We start from the raw sequence: 24,641 nt of genomic DNA, 5'->3' as shown, positions 1-24,641 counted from the left end.
AGTATTTGTGTAAAGTATCTTCACAGTGCAGAACATTACCTGTAACAACTTGAGTCTCTTCTTGAATTTCGCCCTTGGTCCCAATTTTGGGATCAAGTTATCAATTTCTTGATCGTAAAGACAGTAAAGACTTTCCTCGTCAATACCTTCATCTGTAATTAAAAACATATTCAGTTGAATCTTAGCCATGCAAAATAGAGAATCATTTTCAAATTGCTGTGGAAATCTATTTCATAAGGAGTGAAATAGGTGTGGGTTCAGCTGTTCATTTGACATTTTTAAGAGCATTACAGCCTCACCGAGCTAATAGCGTAGTTGTATGAGCTGAATGCTTATTGATTTGATTTTAACTATTCAGCATTTTTCAGTCTTGATTTCAGTGCTGCTTGCTCTGAGATCCTCGTCTCACAAACCCACAAGATGCTAATGAACAGCAGTTACTCTCAAGTTAATTAAGTGTTCCTTCTAATTTTGTGAATTGTAAAAGGGTTTTACTACACGTGCTTTTGAACACAGACACTGACCACTTTCTTAAAACTATATCTGTCAGGAATACAGTATGTCAGCATTGTACTGCAGAACAATGTTGCAGCATTTTTGATGTCTGTATTAGTAGATGATTAGATGTTTCAGTATTGGAAGGTCATATTAATATTGTATAATATCTGTGCCTACCAAAGAAACATGCTAATACTTTACCTTTAAATCTTTCTATCCACTCGCTGAGACCCCATTCAGTTAATTTGGTACGCACAAAATCATCCATGACCAAGAACAGCAACTGGAAGGTAAACAAATAATTTATATTTTAATCAATCATTACTAGTTGGCATTTTTAAGGGGAAGGGGTTATGAGACTGATAATGGCAGACTCAAGAAAGTGTCCATAGCAAAGATTTGGAAAATATGAGTCAGGTCACAAGTTATGGCACAAATAACTGACCATCTGTAATTTCTTTCTAGCTGAGCGTGCTCTGCTCTTTACTTACCTGTCTGCACACTTCATACAGACATTTACAGCAACCTTAGCATGTTGTAAATGTTTAATGTTGTAAATCAGTAACTAATACAGGCATTATGGGGCTTCAACACATCTTAAATCATATTCTCTATTACACTTCGGCCAGAAATGTTGGGCGTAGGATCAAGAATTTAGGACGGAAACAGGTGGGTAGGAATCCACAAATAATTCACAATAGCAAACTAATAACAGGTAATTTATCATTATATTGTAGGTGCTCTCTTTTCTCAGTTTTATGTTATTGTTTCCTGCTGTGAGCCTAAACGTTAAAAAAGTATGTCATAAATGCAATGCTTGACTTTAATGCCTGTAACAAAAACTTAATTTCCAAATCCATAGTTCAGATACACTGACAGATCTGGTGGCTTACATACTCCTGTAGGAATATTCACAATTTAAATTTCAGACGCACATTTTGTGCTTTTTCAGTGTCTCTTTAAAACTGTTGAGAGCAGACAGTTGTGACAGAAATCAAACCCTGATAACTGGATTATCTTGATAAAACATTTTATATTACGCGAACAGGGAACATAAATGGAACTGCAAGATTTAGAGCAGATTTGTCATAGTTTTGGGTTTTTGTCCTGTTTTTGAAGTGTTCTCCTCTCCTGTGTGTCTTGATGTTTTACTTCCTGTCTTTGTTTGCTTTTCCCTCCAGTTTTGATTGTTTGCTGTGCCATCATTAGTTGCACCTGTGTCTCCTTGTCTCCCCTACCTAAGTGTTTTTTACAGTATGTCTAGTTTAACAGATTAAAACCTTTCAGTTTTGTCATAAAAGAAAATAAAGGGCTTAAGTTTTGAGTATATCTACACTGTATAAAAAATATATATCTATAGCATATTAATGACTAAGTTAATAATACAAAATAGCACAGTATGCTTCTACATATCATCTTACTGTTTAACTTAGTGTCTCAGCAATATATTCAGTTATTAATGTAATGCATTGACGTTAGTGTACTTACATTTTGTCTGTTCCTCCTGTCTGTTCCTCTTAAATGCACAAATATGACTCCTCTGGTGCTTGATCTACTATAAGTTGAGCTCTTTCTTTTGTCTCCACCTCTCACCAGCGTACTCTCCTCCCTGCCCACAAAGCAGTTTCCGCAAGATCATTTCAAATGTGTAAAAACATGTAGAAAATTGGCAGGAATGGGTAAAATTCCCATCCAAAGTCCTGAGGGTCAAATCTAATGTGTTGTCACCTAACAACAAAACACACCTAGCAGTGTTTAAAAGGCAGTGCTGAAAGAAGTATTTAAGTAAAAGTATCAATACCACAATGTAAATGTACTCTTTAAAAAAGTTAAAGCTGCATTCAAAATCCTACTTAAGTAAAAGTATAAAAGTATCATCTGCAAAATGTACTTAATGTATCAAAAGTAAAAGTACTCGTTCTGCAGAAAATCAATAAATATTGCATTACATTTTATGAGTTTATCATGTGTTTTTATGCTAATCTTAATCTGAAGAGTCAGATAAATGTGCTAGTAAGAAGTACAATATTCCCCTCTGAAATACAGTGGAGTTGAAGTATAAAGTAACATAAAAAGGAAATAGTAAGTACCTCAAAACTGTACTTGAGTACAATACTTGAGTAAATGTACTTTGTCACTTTCCACCACTGTTAAAAGGACAGGACGCGAGGGGGGGATTAACGATGAAGGCGTGTCGCTGTGCTATTGGATAGATGTGACCAGCTGACGAGAACAGCGGATATCACGATTGACAGCCCTGGTCAATGACACCATGACATATGAGGGAGCATGAGCGAGAGGAGAGGATGGCAGGATGGTATGAGAAATAATAAAAATACAGCCTGAGCATGCAAAAGTATAGTCTTCCTGACTGAAGTTTCGCCAGAGCTTCATTTGTTTGGTGGAACTGTAGAGCCAGCACGACCCTCCCCCTCTTTACACCCTCCCTGCTCATATGCAGGTGCAAAGAAGTGGCTGGCAACGCCATGTGTCACAGATAATATACATATATATATATATTCATATTCAAGCCAACACAGACCATTAGAAGTTCAAAGCTTTTGATCTCGACCTTGTCAAATGTGGTCTAGATGTGAAAAAAAGCTGTGAAATCTCCCTGATTTGCATTTTCACAAATAGAATGAAAAAAACAATTTGTGATTTATAGTCTGATTCGTGTTACTGCACGCACATTTCTTGCATTTGTAGCGTCCCCTAGTGGTCGATTTGAATGAAACTTCATGTTGTTTCAGGTACTTATGTGGACATATCTTAATAAGTTTTGTGATGATTGGCCCAGCGGTTGTTGACTTTGGTCTCTTTATGTGGTGAGCCACACCCCTTTTGAAGTTCATTGGTCAATATCTTGAAAACTAAACAAGACATCAACAAGCCTTTTGCAACTTTTGATAAGCTTCGTCCGATGATGATCAACCGAAAATTTGGTAGCAATCGGACCTACAGTTTAGAAGATGTTGAAACATGTGTTTTTCAAAAACTTCAAAATGGAGGAAAATCTAGCTAGGAGGACTTTATGATAATAATGATAACAATAATAATAATAATAATAATAATAATAAAGATGATAATAATAATAATAATAATGTTCAGCGCACCTACAGCTACAATGTCAGGTTAGACAATACCATAAATCCAGACGTGATGTATATATATATTATTTAGCAAAAGCCTATGTTTACCAGCTAGTCGCTAAGTGTGTCTGGTTAAAGAGCTTTTTTGCTGAAAACAGCTGCCTGCTGAGGCCGAAAATGAAGCTATGAGAACAATGAGAGTGAACCAAAACAGCAAAGTTGGTGGGCCGGACAGCTAAACAATGAAACTGACTATAAAGCTCAAAGAAGAAGAAGCTGTAATACGCTGTTGACTGTCACATGAGAATGTGCTCACATACACTTACAGTTGTTTATATATTGACCCTTTGTTTATGTATTGTCATGTGGATTTTGATATGTGATATACTCTATATTGTACAGCTAATGCAGCTTCTGCCGTATGTATTTTATTATGGGTATGATAGTCTCTAATATTGCTGTGAAGCTTGTGTTTTAATATTTCAAAATCCTTTGTGCTGTATCAATCACCATGAACACCAGAGGGCAGCAGAAGTCAACGTTTTGCTGAACAGATGTTTTGATTTTCTCCCCACAGTTAATATTTGAACATGGAGGATTCAGTGATGTTCAGAAAGATTATTGTTTGACTTTCAGTATACCTGAAATCTCTCTATTTGTCTTCTCTTTTGATCAATATAAAACAGGCAGTTCCCCAAAATGACACCAACTAAACCAGCTGGAATTATCTGTGATTAGTCAGTCAGTGTCTGTGATTTATCAAACAGCAAGTATGAAGTGAGCAGACAGGAAGAAGTCTTGATGCCAGGACCAGAGAGCCCACTACTACCAGTAATTTCCTATTTACATGAGTTTTTCCAGCATATTATTTGTACTGAAGAAAAAAAGAGACCAACAGCACTTGCTATATGGTGTTCTGTAAATCCACATATAAAGAACCTGATCAAATGACAAAGCACAGTAATTAACTAGTGTTTAAAAACCTACTTACTCTCAGTCAGATATTGTCTGACTGCAAGATCTCAGTTGGAGCCTCCTAAATCAGACCTCACTCACACACTGGCATCCTCTACAGCGTTTCTTTAGACGGGATCCCAGGTCCTCTGAGTCGGTGCCAGTCCACTTGGCTCATTTGGATTTATGCAAAGTTAATCCAGCTGCTTTACATTGGGCAGGGGCCTTTCAATAGACATTTGTATACAGTTTTTTGGCTGAGAAACTGGACCATGAATTGAAACCACTGTAACCATCATGAATCCAAGGTTGACTACACCTGCTGCCCATGTACAGAAGCAACCTAAAAGCTGGAAAAATGGAAAGCTGTCATTGTTTTCACAGTCAAGAATGAACTTTGAACATCAGTTGGTTGAATAAATATTAAAGATACAAAGTGCTCTAATTTTGTCTACATGGCGCACAGAGCAATATGGCTGACATGCATGCTCCATCCAGTAAATTGAATTTTGTTGTATTAAATTTGCAGAGATCAGTGGCTGAACCCTAGAGGAGTTATGTTAGAGCCCCGTCATAGCTTATCTCCACCTATGACCATAGCACGAGTTACAATGTAACATTCATTCACATGTGCTGATTATTTGAATGAATTGATTTTACACCTTAGATCAATTATACACTCTGAACAAAGACAAAAACTCTAGTTATTTGTCATCAGTTAGTCCATTTCCTTTTGGCTTTTTATAAGTTCTGAATTTTTTTATTTAAGGCTGTAAAATCAGGTGTCTCCCTGAAAATTCACTGTAAAAATGGTCCATAATTAGAATTGATTGGTTAAGTATTAATGAACAATCACTTTTATTATAATCACTTGAATATTATAATAATAACTTATAATAACTGTCCCCTCCTTGCACTGACAGAGATCACATGGTTTAATGAGTTTATCGGCTGCTACAACAGAAAGACCATAGCAATATGACAAAGGCATGGATAAACAGTTAGATGTGGTTCATATGAAGTTAGAAATGGTTTTGGAACATGTTGAGACGAATACACAGCCTGACAGTGCTGCCACAGAAGACAACTTCATTCAAGTATCAGACCATTATGTTTCTGTAAAAAGCTTATTGAGGATTTACTTTTTGACCAGTGCACATAACACGTGGCTCTGACTTGGATTATTCAGTGTAGAAATCAGTGCTTATTACAAACATTTGCAAGCATTGCATGTAAGTGTTGCAATCACAAATTCCAGGAAGCTTTAGTTTCATAGTTTTTTTCAGTAAAGCCGTTTGTGTGCTGAAATTGTTCCTATCGTGTGTACAGATTTAGAACTTGCTGATACAGAGTATCTACAATCAGCTTACTCACCATTGCACACACCCAAAACTAACCGAAAATAATGCCAACCATTTACCCTGAAGAGGAATTAACCTTAAGGCATATGAGATCAGCCACAGTGATAAAATAGAAACTGACACGACTGCAGATAAACCACAGGACCAAAAAGAAGTATTAAAAAAAATCCTAATGAAGCCGGTCCCTCTTTATAGCCCACATATGTGTGTCCGCATGTTCCATTTTATTGCATCAGTCAGTGGCGCTTTGCTACCATAAATACCTGCTATTACCATTAATCCTAAATGAATAAGAACACACCTGCCTGGACATGAAGAACAGTCTGGACTTTGCATTCATAGACGGATCCCCTAATCTCACCTCTCAGAGTGCACAGACTGATGAATGGGAGGGGGAAATAACGGTGATAGCAAAATGCAGCATTAACAAATTCCAGATATCGACAAGATGTACAGTGTATAATCTGTGTGAATCCAAGGTTGGGGATAAGCCAAACTATGTGTGGCACTTTCACTCAAAAGTGAACTTTATTGAGGTTTATTGGACATATACCATATCAAATACTTGCATGCATTTAGAATCAGTGTAGATTAGAAGAAAACAAAAATAAAAATGGTGTAAATAACAAGAAGCCAGATAAGATGGTTTACAACTATTGTTTTAAGCAAGCAACAGTTTTGTCCTTGAACATGAAAGAAAAAAGATTAAGATCATTCATTGAAAAGCCTAAAGTTTATGTCAAATCCAACCTACAGTATGTACTGTAATCGAGGTTCAAGGTTTAATGTGGACATCCATAAAATCACTGAAATGTCAGCGCGCCCATCCCAATCAACAAAAACATGAAAATATACCCAAGAACAAGAAAAACACTGTAATATCATTAAAAAGTAAAACCACAACGTCCCTGGTTTGGATCCAACTGTGGACCTTTGCTGCTCGTCAACCCCCCCCTCCCCACAGTTTCTGTCTGCCTCTGATCTACAATTAATTAAAGGCAAAAATACCCCCCCCAAAAACAGCTAAAATCTCTCTGCATGTAATTCACAAGAAGCAAACTCAAAGTATAAATCAAAACAACACTCAAAGAGAACAGGGATAACAACTTGATAAAAATGGTTGAGACCAAATCCAGAGGCCTCACGTCTCTAATCAGCGTGGCCGCAGGGACCTTCAGTGGGTAATCAGGCCTCTGCTGTTTCTCTCCACCCAGCAAACCTGAAACGTCCACCACAGAGATAAACAGCAAGGTTGTGAACAGTAAAAACAAACAGCAGAGCTGTCATTTTCCTCGGTTTGGATCATCAGTTTCACTAAAACGTACCTGCACACGTCACGGTGCAGCTACTGGGCCGGGTGGATCAGCGCTAGTGAAATTAAAAGCAGTGTTAGCATTATTCAGAGCAGCTCATGATCAGGGCATTATGTAGACATTTTAGTAAAACTTTTACCAAATTAGTGTTTCCTCATCTGCGCTTCCTCTCAGTTCATTGTAATGTTGCTTTACCATCACAAGCTCCCCTGTAACATCTAGGGAAAAAATGCATTGTTTACAACAAGCACACTGTTAATTACACTGTTGGAAATGTGTTGGCTTATTAATTTCAAGAAGATATTCACAGTATTTTTAGTGATTATCATATTTTTATTTGAGTTCCCTTTACCTGGGATTGAGTCACCATCTGTCTTGAGCGACAGTTCGATTGATTCCTGCATTGTTTCCTCCAGTGTCTTCAGGATGTCCTCCTAATTCAGCATCAAAATCTTTGTCATTTATCACTCAGAGCCAAATACTGTGTTCAAGATTAACTGAATCCTACCTGAATTAACTGTTTAGATGTGTGTTCAGACTGGACAAAAGGGTTAATAGCTACATAAGCTTTTGTATCTTTCTGTCTTAGATTAATAACAATAGCTGCATGTTGGTGAAAGTACCTGCAGTGTTTTTAGTAGCAAAAGCAGCTTTCAGAATGATGCATATTCCACTTGAATATAGAAAATTACTATATCATTATCTTATGACGTGTTATGAAATGTGCCAAACCTTCAAGCATCTCAGCTGGTTCAACATAACATCTTTAGCCTGCTCAAACATGGTGTTCTTTGAATCATGTACATGCTTCTCAATAGTGTCCCTCATGTTTTTCAGCGAGTCCTGTCCTCTAAATCCTGCTGCTTCTACAATAAAACAGAACATTGTTGTCAAACTACATTTTCCTGCACAGTCATGATGAATGTAAATGTGTATAATTGTTGTAATCTTAGGGGTGCACGGTGGCAGAGCGGCTAAAGCTCCTGCCTCCCAATAAGGAGATCGTGGGTTCGTGGGATCGATGCATGTGTAGGTTAATTGATAACTCTAAATTGCCCGTATTGAATGAATGTGAGAGTGAATGGTTGTCTGTCCTTGTCTGTGTCTGTGTTAGCCCTGCGACGAGTTGGCCACTGTCCAGGGTGTACCCTGCCTAAGGCCCAAAGTCACTGGGATAGGCTCCAGTCACCCGCGACCCCTAACGGGACCAAGCGGTAGAAAATGGATGGATGGATGTTGTAATCTTACTTTTATAGCAATCTTGCATGGTTTCCTGGATTGTTGTTGTCAGACTGCTGTAGATTGTTTTCTTACGCTCCCGGATGATTTTGTTGAGTTTTGTCTTCATTTTTTTTTCCTTAAATAAAATATAGATTATAATATTTGTAAATAATGTCAAGGTAATACAAATTCTACTAATCTTTGTCTCTTTGGGTGCTTAGAGTTTTTATCTACATAGCTAACAACATTTACTGTATTGATAACATTCTTCATATACATTATATATGAATATGTTAACAGCTCAGTATATATATATATTTTTGTGTTTAATTCTTTACTGTTTAGTCTTCATTCCAGTCATCAGTCACAAACTGGATGTTTGGCTTAATTTGGACAAACAGCTTGATAATGGACTAATGGATATATGGTATTATTCGTATCTTTTACCTCTGTCTTGAGAAATATCAGCTGCAGTTCGACATCTTTGTACTTCTGAATCAGCCTTGTTGTGTCAAGTGAAAACGTGTTGATGACCCCGTTGAATGGTCCACATTTTCCTTCATTTCTGAAACATGTTAACAAGTTGAAATGGTTCATAAAAAGTAGAAATGTGAAAAGTGTGTATTTTAATAATGTCATTTGTATATATGTCTTATATTACATTATTTCTATAAGTGTATAATGTAGAATTTGTTAATTCTACACATTCTCCATAGTTTGTAAATGGGCCAACAAAGGGTTTTATGTCCTCATGAAGTCATTTCTTACGGGAAGGTCTTCTTGAATTCCTCATCAATGCTGTCAGTCAGGCATGAAGCTAACTTCACATTGAGGTTTATTTGTTTCCGGCTTTTTGGTTTGTGGGTGCCATTGTTCGCAACGATACACTTCAATATCTTGTGAAAACCGCCCCCTTTTACCCATGTCTGAAACAAAAAAAATAAAAATAAAAAGCAGATAACATTTTCATATGAAGTGCAAAGCAAATTGTTTTGATGTAATTACAATACAAATACGTACAGGATGTAAGACGGACTTCAAGACTCGTTCACATGAACTTTTAGATTTTTCAACCCCCTCGTTAAGGCATTTTTCAAAAGCCTCATGAGCCTCTTCCATGGGTTTTCTGACTCTATCAAGTTCATGCCTCATCTTTTCTTCAAGCTCTGTGCACACATCTGTTTTTTGGTCAGCCTGAAATCAAACACAACACATTCAGTTTTTAAATCAATGAAACTATACTGCTACCTGATTGGCTGTTCTTTCAAGACAGTCTTTATTGTTCATTTGTTTATTTATGAAATTCTGTTAGTCTTGAGTACAACCACCTTTAAATTACTGTGGTTTTGTAGCCTCTCTGAAGAAACAAAAATTCAGGAAATCATCTTTCTTGATGGCTAAAATTTACTCCGCATAGATTTAGGAAGTCTGTGACTTGACTTTATTTACCATGTTTTCACTGAATTTGAGCGTAGTTTACTTCAGCTTACTTATTTGCTATTGTTAAGAAGGCCATTATATTCATCAGAATAATATGCCTTCTGATATAAATCTCTCTCTCCAGCACAGCAGCCGATCAGCGTTCACGGATTGACGTGCAGGCGATCATCCCGCCCACAACGTTTAGTGCAAAGCTGAAAGCGAGTCCAGCGGAGCGCTGACGCAGATTCTGAGCTTTTCTGTTTTATATCTTATATAGTTTCATTCATCGTTCGGGTGTTGTGCGTCTATTGAAAGTAAGTTATATATGATCTTTGTAGGATCGCTTGTGTGTTCTGGTATTCTATTTGCTTTTATAAAGTGCGTCACTATGGCTAATGATAAGAGATTATTGTCTTTAGCACGATGTTACGCTGTATATATATGTTACCTTTATTCATACTTGCTTATACTGATGTTGTGTTTGTATATTTCGTTTGTATTTCGGTGCAGTTTACTTGTCTAAGTGCTCGTTTTCGAGAGATTCTAAGTTGTAAACAACTTAATGCGCACGTGCGCAGAACATGTCCAGACCAAGCACCGCTATATAGAGCAGATTTAGCTGTTTTATTGTTTAACTTAACGTGCATGACATACCTAATTTGTTTTCTTGCATCCTTTTAATTCTGTATTTTGCTAAATATACATTGTGTATTTTTGTTTAACAGTCAATGTTAATATTATGTATATTTATTTTTGCTCTGTATTTTCTGTTTTATAGAAAAACCACACACACACATACTGAAAACACCCAACTAAGAAACTTTTCAACTTTCTACTAATAACTGAGTTGTTGTGGTGACAAATAAACGGGTTACTCCCATATTTCAACCATCTTTGCCTGTCTCTGTGGCGGGTTTCAAACCTAACCAGCAATATACTTCAATGGGAATGTGCTACCAACAGCTAACTCATCTTTTCAGCTATGAATATTATTATTTTGTGTCAATAAGATTGAATATAATAACTGTGACACTTAAAGACAATGAATTATTACTTGATCTTACCACTTCTCTACAGCTGGCCCCTTGAATCAGAGAGAGAATCCCATAAGCTCCAGACACATAGTTTAATGTCTCTGAGTGACAGTCATTGAGATTTTGCAGAAACCCCTGAAGTTTGGGTATTTCTGTAAAAACATATTAACATTCTTACATACATATTACACTTACATTTAAATGTCATAATCCAATTAGTCATTCATGTTTGAATTCAAGTGGTTAAAGGAAACTAAAACAGAATATGTATTTGAGCTGTACATATACTGTTTTCCACAAAGTGCTCATATATGGAGAATTCACCTACCAGTTTCATCTGGGTTTAGACATTCTGTCTGTAGAAACTCTTTGGAGCTCACTGTCAACACTTTGAAGCAGTCATCACTGAAATGTTTCTGGAAAAAAGTGTTTTTATTGATTTTAAGGCATGATTGCAGTTGTAGACAATCTTTGTGTTTGTGTCAGTCTATAAAACTCACCTTAACTTTGTTAAGTTTCCTGTATTCTTTGCTCACTGCTTCCTTGGCTTGCATGTTTCTTTTAAATATGAGAGCACGAACACCAGCTGCTGAACTATAAGAAAAGCTTTGTATCAAGTGGTACCTCATACAATATTTGGAGCAATGGAATTCCAACATTTTTGCATACAATCTTCTTTCTTCTCAGAATAAAAGTCCAAATTATCTTGTGTTAAACCTGCACTTATTAATAATGACTCTACCATTTATACTGAAAAGGCTAACACTTTATTTTACAGGTCCATAATTTCCTAGGACATTTCAGGAAAGAACAATTTAATTTGATAATCATTAATAGGGAAAATAGAGTCAGAGACAGCTATTTTAGTCTAGTTATTTGTGTTGAGCTTATAAAGTTTCTAGAGGAATTATTCATGTTCAGCTGTTCTGCTGTGCACTGACTAAAAGTCTAGGTTACACTCCCAATTAATTGGAATTCATTAACATGAAGTGTACCAATTGAACAGTGTCTCCATTTCATTATATAGTACCAAATTACATAATTGCATAATTTTGTTTGAGGCGGCCCCCCCACAGTGTCAGACTTTGAAAACCCCTGCCCCTGAACTAATGAGAAAGCCTTTTGCCAGTACTATCTGTGCTGTGACAATATTATGTATATATATATATATATAATATATATATATATATTATATATATATATAATATATATATATAATATTGTATGTGTGTATTTGCTTGTGCTTACTCCTGTTAAGCTCTTGCCTAGTCCAAATTAGACACTTGCAAGGTGTCTAATTTGTCACTTGCACTGTATCTTAAATCACTTACTGATCATCTGAATCCTCAATAAAATCAGACTTGGTGCAGATAAAGTGAATCTGCTGACACTGGCCACCATTTCCCATGAGGCTACTGGTACTTTCCAGGATCTCCCAGGGTTCTTTCTCTGCTGCTGCTCGATTAATGTCAGTCACAATCCACACAGTAGAACAACTTCCGACAACCTGGAGGGGCATAATCACAAGTTAAATATGATTAATTAATTATCAGTGCTCTGTAATGACATGATGTTACAGTTTCTGGATAACACAATAATACACAAACAGCATTGCATGTGAATAAATTACCCCTTTCCACATTTTATCTCTGCTCTTGTTACGGTCCCCATTTCCAGGAAGATCCACAAGTGTGACATGCTGGAGAAGGTCATTCCTAGGCACCCTGACAGTCACACACTTCACTAGTGGCCAATACCTCTTACCGTCTCCGTGTTCTGAGGCAGTTCTTGTGTATTTCACCAATTTTGCAGACAGATCTCTAGCCTGCAATAAATAATAAAATTAAATTAAGACAACACAAAGCAATTTTATTTATCCATCCATCCATTGTCTACAACCGCTTATCCTTTTTGCAAGGTGACGGGGGGCTAGAGCCGATCCCAGCTGACATTGGTTGAGAGGCGAGGTACACCCTGGGCAGGTCACCAGTTAATCACAGGGCTGACATAGAGACAAACAACCATTCACACCTAGGGACAATTTTAGAGTTAGAGTAGATTAACCTATATGTTTTTGGACTGTGGGACCCATGCAGACACAGGGAGAACATGAAAACTACACACAGAAAGGCATTCAAACTTCTTTACAAATTGCATAAAACATTTAGAACAGGATAAGATAAAAAAAGAAGAGCAATTCAGAAACACTATCATTGACACTAACAGCAAAGGCAAAGAGTCAGATTAATCAGAATAATAAATGGTAAAAAGTAAACCCAAAGTGAAGACAAAAGTTCAATTTTGGGCGATGGTAAACAATTAATTAAAAACAAAAGGTTTTAAGTTTGGATTTAAACAGAGGAAATGTCTTTATATTCTTTCTTTTCATAAAACTCTGGTAGCTGCGTTCTGAAAAAAGTTTACTTGCATATGGGCTTTTTGGCTAGAACTGAAAAGACTTCTGCAATAGCTGAACCTGGTTTAGATGCATAGATCATAGATATAAAACACTAGATGCGACATTACGTCATAACTCACGGGATAACCGTCCGCCATCTTTCCTGAGTATTGTTTACAATCGCCACCTATGGGCAGCAGCTAAGCGTGTCGGCTGTGCAGCACCTAATTGCTTTACTAAAGGACCAAAGAGACCAGGGAGGCTAGCATCACTTTCCACATGTCAGTATAGAATATATGAGAGATTTATTTTTTACATATGGGTCAACTAAAATTACAAAAAGTGAACTATCGTAGAAAAGGTTTCAGTCGTAGTCCTTAACCTTTTCTACGATAGAACACTCCTGGACGAATGAGGGACTGCACCGTCTCAAAAAGTGAACTAGGTAACTTTACCATTAGCTATCAAGTAATGGACCAGCTGTGTTCTAAGTCAAAGTTATTGCGTGATAAAGTGATATGGTGTTGTAGTTATAAAGGACAGATGGATCAAGTCCACTCTTTTTTAAAGAAGACTGTTTTCTCTTACTTACTGATTCACATGTCAAAATCTTCCTCCTGGAAAGGTGAAATTCTGGAATTTCTCTGAAATATTTGTTATCCATGAGGTTTTCAGGGGATTTGTTTGGGATTTCTTTCCATTCTTCTCCATACAGCGCTGACATCTTTTCAACAGTCTCACGATAATCATCATCTTCCTGTTCCTGATCTGTATTATCCCCAAGCAAATTAAACAAGGACCACAACTCGTCTTTCCACTCCTACAAAATAAAACAATAATTACGTTTAACTTCGTTTACTTAAATGGCATGTAATGTAACCAGCAACTGTATTTTTGCAGCTACATCATAACTTTTCAAATAGCCTTTAACTAACCATTTAAATATTCAGCTCATTTTACCTCTTTTGGAATGAACTCAATGTCTGCCTCATACTTTTGGCTCTGCATGTTAGTCTCCACTTTAATCACGACTGTGGTACATGCACTGATGCTTCCAGAGGGCAGAAGATTCTTCTCTCCAATGACGGCATTTATCAAAGAGCTCTTTCCAGCCCCAGTTTTACCAAAGACACCGACCAGCTCCCTCTTGTCTGTCTCCAAATCGCTGATTTTATCCCTGTTGTAGAAGAGTTTAAATATGGGTAAATTGATTAAATATACAAACACTGAGAGAATATGTCAAAATCTATGAACAGCCTACTCAAGCATAATTTGAAGCAGCTATAATCAATAATTGTATACTAATTGTATGTGAAGAACCTGATGTTTGTCTGGTAGCACTTTTAAAGCAGTATCAACAAAATAAATAAAAAAGAGTTTTGAAATTGTGACTAAGTAGACTTTGACTAAGGGCCTTGATCAGAGCAGCATTGGTGACAGAAAAATTCTAAGCCAAATTTAATTCATTTGAATAAATAATCATATATTGGATTTGCTTGTGAAGGTGGGCAACCCTTGCAGTGCTCTCACATTGAGGTCAGCGTTGGTACACTGACACATGAATTTGTGTCGTTGACAATAGCAAACTGTCTTAGCAGGGGACTTAATCTTACTAGAAGCCACCATTTCTGCAGTTTCCTGGATGCAGTGTCTGACCGCTCTCCAGGAGGACAATTCCTCTGTTGACATCATTAAAACTTTTCAGCCTTATGCAAGTAATGCAGCAAACGTGATAGCTTCTGGTTGTGCCTATAATGCTAACAAAGAACCTGCTACTTTCTGGTAAACTCTGGGAGGTGTAGTGAATACCATATAGTTTTGTCATGTGCATTTAAGATGAGTCTGTGAAATGAAAAGCATCCAAGGCAGACTGAAGTTCTGTAAGACCTGGGTTCAGTTTCACAAATGTAGACTTTGACTATGGCTTAGATCAAACTAATAGTCAGACTTCAGATAGACATCTAATTTCATTCATTGCACCAAGCAAACTGCTCAGCGCCCTTCATTCCAGCAGAAAACGTTTTCCTTCTGTAAGAAATCCATTGTTACAAGGACATTTTGCTGAATTTTACCAGTAAAGAGTGTGCCAATACAAAAAACTTCCAGTCGCATGGGAGCAGTAAAACAGTGTAGACCTGGAGCAGGCTTCTTAATCTCTCAGTACTTCTGTTTACTTGTCAGTCAGGCTTTGGATAGCTTCTGAATGAAAACATCTGAAAATATCCTCACTGCAGTGTATTTCCAACAGGTTACGGTTTCCAAAAACTCTTTTCCCTCTTATTATTCGCTCCACAACATTGTTAACAAACCACAAATTATCAGCCATATTTTCCTCTTTTTGTCATTTGGTACCACTGGTCAGTAGGTGTCACTGACTTTTACTATGGAAACATGGCTATTAGTTCTGAGTTAGCCTAGGGGTACGCTGGCTAACTTTTTAGGCTTAAAATATGTCAGTATGTCTTTTTGTGAAACAGTCTTAACTTGCATTAGACTAAATGCTAAGAGCAAAATTAAGACTCAACACTACAGACCAGCCTAAAATCTCTAATGGAAACTAGCCCCTGGTCAGGAGTGGAACCAGGACCATCAACAAAGAATATGGAATATGGAAAACTTAATACTTACTTCAGGAACTTATTGAGCTTTGTGATGCCTTGGTTAGGTATTCTCTCATGGACACAACTCATGGTGTGTTTCACCTTAGACAGTATGATTTCTTCTGTCAGAGTAAAAGTAAAGAACTATTCAGCAGGAACCATGAACCAGTGTATCTGGTAACCAGTAATGCACAATGAGGTACTCTTTCTGCCAATTTGGATGCTTCAGAGTGTTTCATCAGGTTCATACTATGGTCACTTACCACAGGATAAAATGGTTGTCTGGGTTTAAAACATCATCCAGTTAAAGGCCACAGTTAAGTTATTTACTTAGTACCAGAAGCATACATATTGTTGCTATGGATTCCTGCAGTTTAATATACATTTATGCCATAAGTAAGATGTATGCTGTCGAGGTGTTCTGATAAGATTTTATCAGAAGCCAAACAATGAGCATAAGTATTTTTTGTGGCCAAGATATAGAAACATACATTTGCTATACAAGAAAAAATTATATAATTATTATATAAACATTTTGACCCTACAGTAGGTTGTAATTGTTTAGAAAGTCATATAAATACCTGTGTATGATTCCAGAATATTTTTTCTCTTTCCTTTTTGGATTTGTTTTAAACAAAAAGAAGCAAAAATGCAAAATGCAAAAACGTTTGTTGCATGTGCCTCTCACAATATTAAAACATGCTCTCAATATAGTTATTCAGTCAACATTATGTATCTCACCTTTATCACTTGTGTCACTGGTGGACGGCCAAACCTGAGGATAAACATGAATATTTGACTCTTAAAACAGTATTTGATCAAGAAATTATATTCACACAGGCTTTGTTCTCTAACAGGGTTCCACAGGCTTGAACACAAATCTTTACAATTCGCACAACGATATTTGCATTTATGCACTGTGATCAAATGAGAAAATTCTTCAAACAAAGATGACTTTGTATCAAGTAACTGTCGTATGGCGTGCAGTATGTGGACCCAAATGCAGACGACCAGGAAGCACTATGAGGATGAAGTAGCCGCATGGCTGCAGTATTTATTGGGGTGAAGTAGCTTACAGGCAGAGTGGCAGATACAGGTCCAAGTAATGGGAAATGGGATACCAGCTAGTAGTGGTGGAAACAAGGAAGTGAGGCCAAAGAGGATAAACAAATCTGACAGGGAGCATGTAAAGTGTAAAATCCAAACACGGTCCAAGGGAGACAAAGAATCCATACCAGCAAACTCTCTCTCTCTCTCTCTCTCTCTCTCTCTCTCTCTCTCTCTCTCTCTCTCTCTCTCTCTCTCTCTCTCTCTCTCTCTCTCTCTCACACGCACGCACGCACGACAGGAACACAATGATCCAACAATGAACAAAGGAAAAGAAAAAACCTGGACTAAATAAGACAATTTAGGAGGTGAGACAACGAGACACAGGTGCAAACAATCAAGGAGGGACCAACAATCAAAACTGGAAGGAAAGTAAACAAAAACAGGAAGTAAAACCACAAGACACACAAGGAGAGGAACACACTACCAAAATAAAACAGGAAATAACAAAACCTCAACCTATAACAGAAACTTTAGTGCCTTAAACGCATTTGCATGAAGAATAGAGGCACGTTCATTACATGCCTGTGAAAGTCAGTGTGATCCTTACCTGAGAAGAATCAGCTGCTTCTTCATGCTGCTGTTGACACTGCAAATAAAACTAATACTCTTAAGTGCAAGACCATGTAAAATTAAAAATATATCTGTATGACTGTAATAAATGTCTTAGATGATACCTGATTGTTTGAAACTGAGCTTACTTGAGCAGAAGAATCAACTGTTTCCTGATTTGTTGTGTTTTGTTCTTTCTAATGACAAAAGAAAATAGTTGCAAATTCATCATTAGTGAAGAAATGTTGTAAAATTCTAGTAAATTCTTTTATTGTCAATGAGATATTACGATCCTTTGTCTGTAGGCGTCATCAAAACTTTTAACAGAAGTTCATGCTCCTTTAAATTCTACAGTAATGGCACGTAGCTACATAAGTGAGATTTATGCGACCAAATACAGTATTTGTGTAAAGTATCTTCACAGTGCTGAACATTACCTGTAACAACTCGAGTCTCTTCCTGAATTTCGCCCTTGGTCCCAATTTTGGGATCAAGTTATCAATATCTTGATCGTAAAGACAGTAAAGACTTTCCTCGTCAATACCTTCATCTGTAATTAAAAACATATTCAGTTGAATCTTAGCCATGCAAAATAGAGAATCATTTTCAAATTGCTGTGGAAATCTATTTCATAAGGAGTGAAATAGGTGTGGGTTCAGCTGTTCATTTGACATTTTTAAGAGCATTACAGCCTCACCAAGCTAATAGCGTAGTTGTATGAGCTGAATGCTTATTGATTTGATTTTAACTATTCAGCATTTTTCAGTCTTGATTTCAGTGCTGCTTGCTCTGAGATCCTCGTCTCACAAACTCACAAGATGCTAATGAACAGCAGTTACTCTCAAGTTAATTAAGTGTTTCTTCTAATTTTGTGAATTGTAAAAGGGTTTTACTACACGTGCTTTTGAACACAGACACTGACCACTTTCTTAAAACTATATCTGTCAGGAATACAGTATGTCAGCATTGTACTGCAGAACAATGTTGCAGCATTTTTGATGTCTGTATTAGTAGATGATTAGATGTTTCAGTATTGGAAGGTCATATTAATATTGTATAAGATCTGTGCCTACCAAAGAAACATGCTAATACTTTACCTTTAAATCTTTCTATCCACTCGCTGAGACCCCATTCAGTTAATTTGGTACGCACAAAATCATCCATGACCAAGAACAGCAACTGGAAGGTAAACAAATAAATCATAATATTTTAATCAATCATTACTAGTTGACATTTTTAAGATAGTCATGATCAGTTAAATTTAGTTCAAGTGAAGGAAGGGGTTATGAGACTGATAATGGCAGACTCAAGAAAGTGTCCATAGCAAAGATTTGTAAAATATGAGTCAGGTCACAAGTTACGGCACAAATAACTGACCATCTGTAATTTCTTTCTAGCTGAGCGTGCTCTGCTCTTTACTTACCTGTCTGCACACTTCATACAGACATTTACAGCAACCTTAGCATGTTGTAAATGTTTAATGTTGTAAATCAATAACTAATACAGGCATTATGGGGCTTAGACACATCTTAAATCATATTCTCTATTACACTTCGGCCAGAAATGTTGGGCGTAGGATCAAGAATTTAGGACGCAAGCAGGTGGGTAGGAATCCACAAATAATTCACAATAGCAAACTAATAACAGGTAATTTATCATTATATTGTAGGTGCTCTCTTTTCTCAGTTTTATGTCACTGTTGCCGGCTGTGAGCCTAAATGTTAAAAAAGTATGTCATAAATGCAATGCTTGACTTTATTGCCTGTAACAAAAACTTCAATGCTACATGTAGACTGTGAAGTTTTGTCATGAGCTTTAATATATAAGCCCAGTTTGTTTTGGAGACTCAGAGTAGTGTCTACTCTCTCTCCAGTCATATCACATCAAACCTGCTTTTCCTCCAAAGCCTTCGGGACTTGTGTGACTGTAAGTTGCGACATCGAAACTGCAGAGCAGCTTCTAATTTCCACTGTAAAATGTAGTAACACACAGTGATAGGTTGTCTGGACAAGGTGCATATGGCTTAACTTTATTTTGAAATACAATGACAAATACTGTATATAAATATTAATGTTAAGATATATTTATCCTACTCATAATAAACCATTTTTCAAATTTCCAAATCCATAGTTTAGATACACTGACAGATCTGGTGACTTACATACTCCTGTAGGAATATTCACAATTTAAATTTCAGACACACGTTTTGTGCTTTTTCAGTGTCTCTTTAAATCTGTTGAGAGCAGACAGTTGTGACAGAAATCAAACCCTGATAACTGGATTATCTTGATAAAATAGTTTTGGGTTTTTGTCCTGTTTTATTTTGAAGTGTTCTCCTCTCCTCGTGTGTCTTGATGTTTTACTTCCTGTCTTTGTTTGCTTTTCCCTCCAGTTTTGATTGTTTGCCGCGCCCTAATTAGTTGCATCTGTGTCTCCTTGTCTCCCCTACCTAAGTGTTTTTTACAGTATGTCTAGTTTAGCAGATTTATTAACTTGTAGTTTTAGAAAATGAGTCAACATGGACAAGGTTAAACAAAGGGAGACAGTAAAGATGCTGTTTTCCATTTCTATGTATTCAAAAAAAAATTTAATTATGTCATTTTATCAAAGCAATAGCATATTAAAGTGTATCTTCTTTTTACTTTCCACTACCTCCTACAACTCTAAAACCTGTCAGTTTTGTCATAAAAGAAAATAAAGGGCTTAAGTTTTTAAGTATATCTACACTGTATAAAAAGATAAATCTATAGCATATTAATAACTAGGTTAATAATACAAAATATCACGTATGTATGCTTCTACATATCATCTTACTGTTTAACTTAGTGTCTCAGTAATATATTCAGTTATTAATGTAATGCATTGACGTTAGTGTACTTACATTTTGTCTGTTCCTCCTGTCTGTTCCTCTTAAATGCACAAATATGACTCCTCTGGTGCTTGATCTATTGTAACTTGAGCTCTTTCTTTTGTCTCCACCTCTCACCAGCGTACTCTCCTCCCTGCCCACAAAGCAGTTTCCGATCATTCAAGATCATTTCAAATGTGTAAAAACATGTAGAAAATTGGCAGGAATGGGTAAAATTCCCATCCAAAGTCCTGAGGGTCAATTCTAATGTGTGGTCACCTAGCAACAAAACACACCTAGCAGTGTTTAAAAGGCAGTGCTGAAAGAAGTATTTAAGTAAAAGTATCAATACCACAATGTAAATGTACTCTTTAAAAAAGTTAAAGCTGCATTCAAAATCCTACTTAAGTAAAAGTATAAAAGTATCATCTGCAAAATGTACTTAATGTATCAAAAGTAAAAGTACTCGTTCTGCAGAAAATCAATAAATATTGCATTACATTTTATGAGTTTATCATGTGTTTTTATGCTAATCTTAATCTGAAGAGTCAGATAAATGTGCTAGTAAGAAGTACAATATTCCCCTCTGAAATACAGTGGAGTTGAAGTATAAAGTAACATAAAAAGGAAATAGTAAGTACCTCAAAACTGTACTTGAGTACAATACTTGAGTAAATGTACTTTGTCACTTTCCACCACTGTTAAAAGGACAGGACGCGAGGGGGGGATTAACGATGAAGGTGTGTCGCTGTGCTATTGGATAGATGTGACCAGCTGACGAGAACAGCGGATATCACGATTGACAGCCCTGGTCAATGACACCATGACATATGAGGGAGCATGAGCGAGAGGAGTGGATGGCAGGATGGTATGAGAAATAAAATACAGCCTGAGCATGTGTCAGCACATTTGTTTATTTTCAAAAGAAAAGTCTGGAGAGAAGCTATTCCTTAATTTGGCATTTATTAAAGCATTGGAGGATGAAAAGCATCTTGTACAAGGATCTTTTCTATTCAGAAAACCACAGTCAGCAAGCTGTTAATCTGTACCCATCATCCTAAAAAAGAATGCTATTCTTAACATTACACAGAGTTTTAAATGAGAATGTACAACAATCTGAAAGTTTTCTACAGAGGTGGGGAGGAGCTGTGGTTTAGACTTAGCTCTCCCTTCGTTGGTGCACAAGCTGGTCCCAGCCTCTTGGCACACGATTCCACCCTTTGTGTGGAGACAGCGCCCTAGTGGAGGAATGCTACACTCCCTCTGTTTGTAAGTTGCCAAAGTCTCTGCTTCGTTACCCAAAACTGATACTTTTCCTCTCATGGTCATGGACAATACATACTGTCCTCAGTACATGATGTTCTTTCTGATATCCCTGTTTCTTTGTATAAATGTAAGCCTGTTTGCAACAGCTAATCAACTTTTCCCTGCAGTCAGCAAGTCTGCAGGACAACACTTTGAACTGTTAAGCCTCATGCCCTGTGTGTGTGTATGTGTGTACAAAAGTTTCAACATGGTATTAATACAATAGGCAAGGAAACTTCATTTAAATTATTAATTCTCACACATGCAAAAGTATAGTCTTCGCCAGAGCTTCATTTGTTTGGTGGAACTGTAGAGCCAGCACGACCCTCCCCCTCTTTACACCCTCCCTGCTCATATGCAGGTGCAAAGAAGTGGCTGGCAACGCCATGTGTCACAGATAATATACATATATATATATATTCATATTCAAGCCAACACAGACCATTAGAAGTTCAAAGCTTTTGATCTCGACCTTGTCAAATGTGGTCTAGATGTGAAAAAATCTGTGAAATCTCCCTGATTTGCATTTTCACAAATAGAATGAAAAAAACAATTTGTGATTTATAGTCTGATTCGTGTTACTGCACGCACATTTCTTGCATTTGTAGCGTCCCCTAGTGGTCGATTTGAATGAAACTTCATGTTGTTTCAGGTACTTATGTGGACATATCCCATTTTGTGATGATTGGCCCAGCGGTTGTTGACTTTGAAAACTAAACAAGACATCAACAATCCTTTTGCAACTTTTGATAAGCTTCGTCCAGTGATGATCAACCGAAAATTTGGTAGCAATCGGACCTACAGTTTAGAAGATGTCAAAAATGTGTTTTTCAAAAACTTCAAAATGGAGGAAAATCTAGTTAGGAGGACTTTATGATAATAATGATAATAATAATGATAATGTTCAGCGTGCCTACAGCTACAATGTCAGGTTAGACAATACCATAAATCCAGACGTGATGTATATATATATTATTTTCCTTCTTCATTTTGAATATGTTGCTTGAAATGTTTGCAGTGAAAACTACAGCCAAATGTTTAGCAAAAGCCTATGTTTACCAGCTAGTCGCTAAGTGTGTCTGGTTAAAGAGCTTTTTTGCTGAAAACAGCTGCCTGCTGAGGCCGAAAATGAAGCTATGAGAACAATGAGAGTGAACCAAAACAGCAAAGTTGGTGGGCCGGACAGCTAAACAATGAAACTGACTATAAAGCTCAAAGAAGAAGAAGCTGTAATACGCTGTTGACTGTCACATGAGAATGTGCTCACATACACTTACAGTTGTTTATATATTGACCCTTTGTTTATGTATTGTCATGTGGATTTTGTTATGTAACACGCTGTCTATTGTACTGCTAATCTGCTAATGTGAACTTATGCTGTATGTCTTTTATCATGGGTATGACTGTATCTGATATTGCTGTTTTAATATTTCAAAATCCTTTGTGCTGTGTCAATCAGCATGAACACCAGAGGGCAATAGAAGGCAATGTTTGGTTAACAGATGTTTTCATTTATCCCCACAGTATGCTTGTAACATTTGAACATGGAAGATTCAGTGATTAAATATATACAATGATGTTCATAAAGATTAGAGTGCCATTGTTTGACTGAAGGATAATTGATGTCTCTCTATTTATCTCCTCTTCTGATTGATATAAAACAGGCAGATCCCAAAAATGACACCAATTTAAGTCAGTGTCTGTGATTTATCCAAAGTAATGATATGAAGTGAGCAGACAGGAAGAAGTCTTGATGCCAGGACCAGAAAGCTCAGTACTACCAGTAATTTCCTATTTACATGAGGAGGCCCAGTATTTGTCATTTGTATGTCTGCATGTTAATCTGGCTCAGTGTTTTAAAGAAATACTGCGTCTGCATGGGCATAAAGGGAATTCTGTAGCACTTATCCTCCCATCCGTCATTCTCAATTGTGAAAAAAGGTCCGGGAACCCAGAAATTTAAGCTACTCTGTGTTACTTAAGCCCTGGCCTCAGGAAGGAGTCTTCCTGAGTATCTGTTGATTACCCTGCCTAGTTTCACCTGAAACTGGCCTAATTGTTTCCATGATGGCCCAGTAATCAGTAATCAGGCCTATAGTTTTCTGGCTGCACCTCCCTCATCATTGTTAAGTACCTGATTAGCATGTGATTGGCGAGACCAAGGTGTTAATACACTGTGATAGACTTTGGGCAGATTGAATCTCAGACCACCATTTCTGTTCAAAGAGGGGTTTTCTTTTTTCACAAAAATGGCTTCCTTGACACCCCGTTCAAACCAACCCTTCTCTCTACTTAGAATCTTCACCTCGCTGTCTTCAAATGTGTGGTTTGTAGCTTTTAAATGCAAATGCACAGCGCTCTGCAATCCTGAGTTAGTGTGTCGTCTGTGCTGATAAAGTCTTTTGTTAAGTGGTTGTTTACTCTCACCTATGTACTGTTCTTTGCAGTTTTCCTCACTGCATTGAATTGAGGAAGCTCTGATACTGAGTCAACACTACCACAAGACAGGCAGACAAAGTTAGCGACTAACTGGGGAATACAGTAGCATTTAGCAGCTAAAGAGCCAGATATTTCCCTCAGGAGTTGCAGGTATTTGAAACACCTTTCAATACACTGCAATATAGTTCAATGCCATAAATGAAGGCCCCAAATATAACAACAGACACCTCTTTGACACTATGTCAATATCAAGGATCATAAAAGTAGGATTTATTTCCAAGCCACTGTATTGGACTGCAGTGGATGAAGCTAACTGGACCAAATATACTGGGTGACTCTGCAAATGAGCGTCCCTGTTCGCCTGCCTCCAAAGCCAAGCCAAGCTGACCAGACCTTTTCATGACCCTGCTCAGTGGTGACAGCTGCACCCAGTCTCTATGGAACAACACACCATCCCAGAATGGTCCAAACAACGGTTCCTTCAAGACAAGGTTCCT

At 37.1% G+C, this 24,641-nt stretch overlaps 2 protein-coding genes and 1 long non-coding RNA gene across 12 annotated transcripts in view; 1 reads left to right on the top strand and 2 right to left on the bottom strand.

Annotated features, from left to right (window-relative positions):
* LOC122868823 (nuclear GTPase SLIP-GC-like) overlaps positions 1-2,102 on the bottom strand; it is a 31,406-nt gene extending 29,304 nt beyond the window's left edge. Inside the window, exons 1-3 of the mRNA XM_044181164.1 lie at positions 1,987-2,102; positions 700-781; positions 40-152 (exon numbers count right to left, since the gene is read on the bottom strand). Coding sequence (XP_044037099.1) covers positions 40-152; positions 700-766 — 180 coding nt within the window. The 5' untranslated portion in view covers positions 767-781; positions 1,987-2,102. The remainder of the gene's footprint in view (positions 1-39; positions 153-699; positions 782-1,986) is intronic.
* Positions 2,103-6,402: 4,300 nt separating this feature from the next.
* LOC122868820 (nuclear GTPase SLIP-GC-like) lies at positions 6,403-20,595 on the bottom strand. 10 transcript variants are annotated; one of them, XM_044181152.1, is made up of 24 exons: positions 20,434-20,595; positions 18,650-18,731; positions 17,990-18,102; positions 17,678-17,749; positions 17,551-17,601; positions 16,635-16,668; positions 16,475-16,507; positions 15,922-16,015; positions 14,254-14,470; positions 13,886-14,113; positions 12,526-12,720; positions 12,227-12,402; positions 11,396-11,489; positions 11,224-11,311; positions 10,926-11,047; positions 9,460-9,633; positions 9,208-9,365; positions 8,887-9,004; positions 8,454-8,575; positions 7,951-8,158; positions 7,571-7,652; positions 7,358-7,436; positions 7,231-7,273; positions 6,403-7,124 (listed from the first exon to the last, which is right to left on the bottom strand). In XM_044181152.1, exons 1-23 carry the CDS (start codon positions 20,578-20,580, stop codon positions 7,240-7,242), a joined length of 2,721 nt encoding a protein of 906 aa, XP_044037087.1. In that variant the 5' UTR covers positions 20,581-20,595; the 3' UTR covers positions 6,403-7,124; positions 7,231-7,239. The 10 variants fall into 10 exon arrangements, 9 of the variants coding, with proteins under 9 accessions (XP_044037087.1, XP_044037096.1, XP_044037088.1 ...); XM_044181161.1 differs by having other exon boundaries at positions 7,951-8,084; positions 8,467-8,575; XM_044181153.1 differs by having other exon boundaries at positions 17,551-17,589.
* Positions 9,640-10,754, top strand: LOC122868825. The gene is made up of 2 exons (XR_006376189.1): positions 9,640-10,175; positions 10,640-10,754. It is a non-coding gene; the product is annotated as an uncharacterized LOC122868825 (long non-coding RNA).
* Positions 20,596-24,641: the final 4,046 nt, after the last annotated feature.

The sequence above is a fragment of the Siniperca chuatsi genome, linkage group LG21, assembly GCF_020085105.1.
Source record: "Siniperca chuatsi isolate FFG_IHB_CAS linkage group LG21, ASM2008510v1, whole genome shotgun sequence".
Taxonomy (NCBI): Eukaryota; Metazoa; Chordata; class Actinopteri; order Centrarchiformes; family Sinipercidae; genus Siniperca; species Siniperca chuatsi.
Note: the sequence above shows the minus strand (reverse complement) of the source record. Positions and strands in the feature narration are given on the sequence as shown.

Bases quoted from the DNA above. Each gene is read 5' to 3' on its own strand.
- LOC122868820 (XM_044181152.1), bottom strand. From the start codon at position 20,580: ATGATCGGAAACTGCTTTGTGGGCAGGGAGGAGAGTACGCTGGTGAGA. The intron at 14,471-15,921 runs GTAAGTATTAAG...CTTCTACAACAG, and splicing joins AAGCTCAATAAGTTCCTGAA to GGATAAAATCAGCGATTTGG. The intron at 9,634-10,925 runs GTAAGATCAAGT...GTTTGATTTCAG, and splicing joins GGGCCAGCTGTAGAGAAGTG to GCTGACCAAAAAACAGATGT.